The 1,450-nt window shown below is 60.4% G+C and overlaps 1 protein-coding gene across 1 annotated transcript in view; it reads left to right on the forward strand.

Moving 5' to 3' along the window:
* Positions 1–1,432, forward strand: part of TIA1 (TIA1 cytotoxic granule-associated RNA binding protein) — a gene marked incomplete at its 5' end in the record, with an annotated part of 9,463 nt that extends 8,031 nt beyond the window's left edge. Inside the window, 4 exon segments of the mRNA XM_009320941.1 lie at positions 309–404; positions 500–584; positions 1,208–1,331; positions 1,418–1,432. Of these exon segments, the coding sequence (XP_009319216.1) occupies positions 309–404; positions 500–584; positions 1,208–1,331; positions 1,418–1,432 (320 nt within the window).
* Between the last annotated feature and the right edge of the window lie 18 nt (positions 1,433–1,450).

The following is a 1,450-nucleotide window of genomic DNA, read 5'->3' on the forward strand; positions in this document are numbered from 1 at the left end:
GGAGAGGCTGGGGGGGTGGAATTCCTTGGACTTCTGCACGCTCGGGTTGGCAGCTCGCTTCCTCTCTAGGCAGCCGGGACGACTCTGGCTTTTTAGCCTTGCCCCCTCGCTCTTAGGGCTTTCTGTTGCGACACAGAGCGGGACTGTGTCAAAGAGAGCGTCTCCATCGGAGAGATTTTAAACGAGGTGTGTCAGACCTACTGGACAGGCGTCTGCAGTTTGCGCTCGACATCTCCTGCCGGTCAGGATTAGAATTTCTACGTAACGCCTGTCCGATCCGCTGAAAAGCTCTGTGAAATCTCTTTAAGCGAACGCCAAACAACTGTCCTACGACGACGTGGTCAATCAGTCCAGCCCCAGCAACTGCACCGTGTACTGCGGCGGCGTCACTTCGGGACTGACAGGTACCGTGGCTTCCACCCGCCGTCGCGCTGACGAACGTCTCGGAGTAGCGCGGCAGTCGCCCCCTTTTGACGCCCTCTGTTTCTTCCTGCTTCAGAACAGCTAATGCGCCAGACCTTTTCTCCCTTCGGGCAGATAATGGAAATCCGAGTCTTCCCGGATAAAGGCTACTCCTTTGTACGGTAGGCCGCCGCGCGGTTTGCGCGTTGACGAGTTGAGTAAGAATTACGGGTTCGCCTCCTTTCGGTGTCAGCCGAGCGTGGGTTGGGTGTGTGCCGAACCGTCGGGAGTACGCTGGGCGGCGGCCTGATCTGAGGAGTGAGTTAACGGGCCTGCCGCGCTCCTGGCACGAGTTGGGGGAAAAAGGCCCTCGACCCGGTCGCAACTCCTGCGGTGCCCTCCGTCGTGAGAGATTCTCCGCCTGTTCCCTCCCGTGCGGGACAAGGGGGAGCGTGGGACGCTCCTTGGCAGTGGAGTTACTGCGGCCGACGGTCGAGTTTCAGGGTTGTTTCCAGAAGCATCCTCACCTCTCTGTTGATGAGGCTCCAGATAGCGAAAAAGAGTTGTTAATCGGCTTGCGCTCCTTGCTGCCGAGTTTTCCCGTTTGAGTTACGGCGGCGAGACGGGAAAAGTGGCCGTAGCCTCGCCGGCCCTGCCCTGCCGCCGCCGCGGGGGTGACGGGAGAAGGTTTGGGCTGGTCTTCTGACGCAGCCCCGATCCGTGCCGAGCTAGCGGGGGCTCCCCCCGGGGGTTGCTTCTCCCCGAGTGAGTTCGTTCGTCTCGGCACGGCTTCTGTCTTCGGCAGGTTTAATTCTCACGAGAGTGCGGCGCACGCCATCGTCTCCGTCAACGGAACGACTATCGAAGGAAAGGTGGTGAAGTGCTACTGGGGCAAGGAGACGCCGGACATGATCAGCCCGGTCCAGCAGGTCAGGCCTCCCTCCTCCGCTTTGCTCGTCAGTCTTTGCTAGAAACCCGTTAAGCGGCTGCGACGCCTGCGCGCGTGCCGGTGTAGGGACTTGACGTATAGCACGCGTCGCCTGCGTTA

Source organism: Pygoscelis adeliae, unplaced genomic scaffold, assembly GCF_000699105.1.
Source record: "Pygoscelis adeliae isolate BGI_AS28 unplaced genomic scaffold, ASM69910v1 Scaffold1383, whole genome shotgun sequence".
Taxonomy (NCBI): Eukaryota; Metazoa; Chordata; class Aves; order Sphenisciformes; family Spheniscidae; genus Pygoscelis; species Pygoscelis adeliae.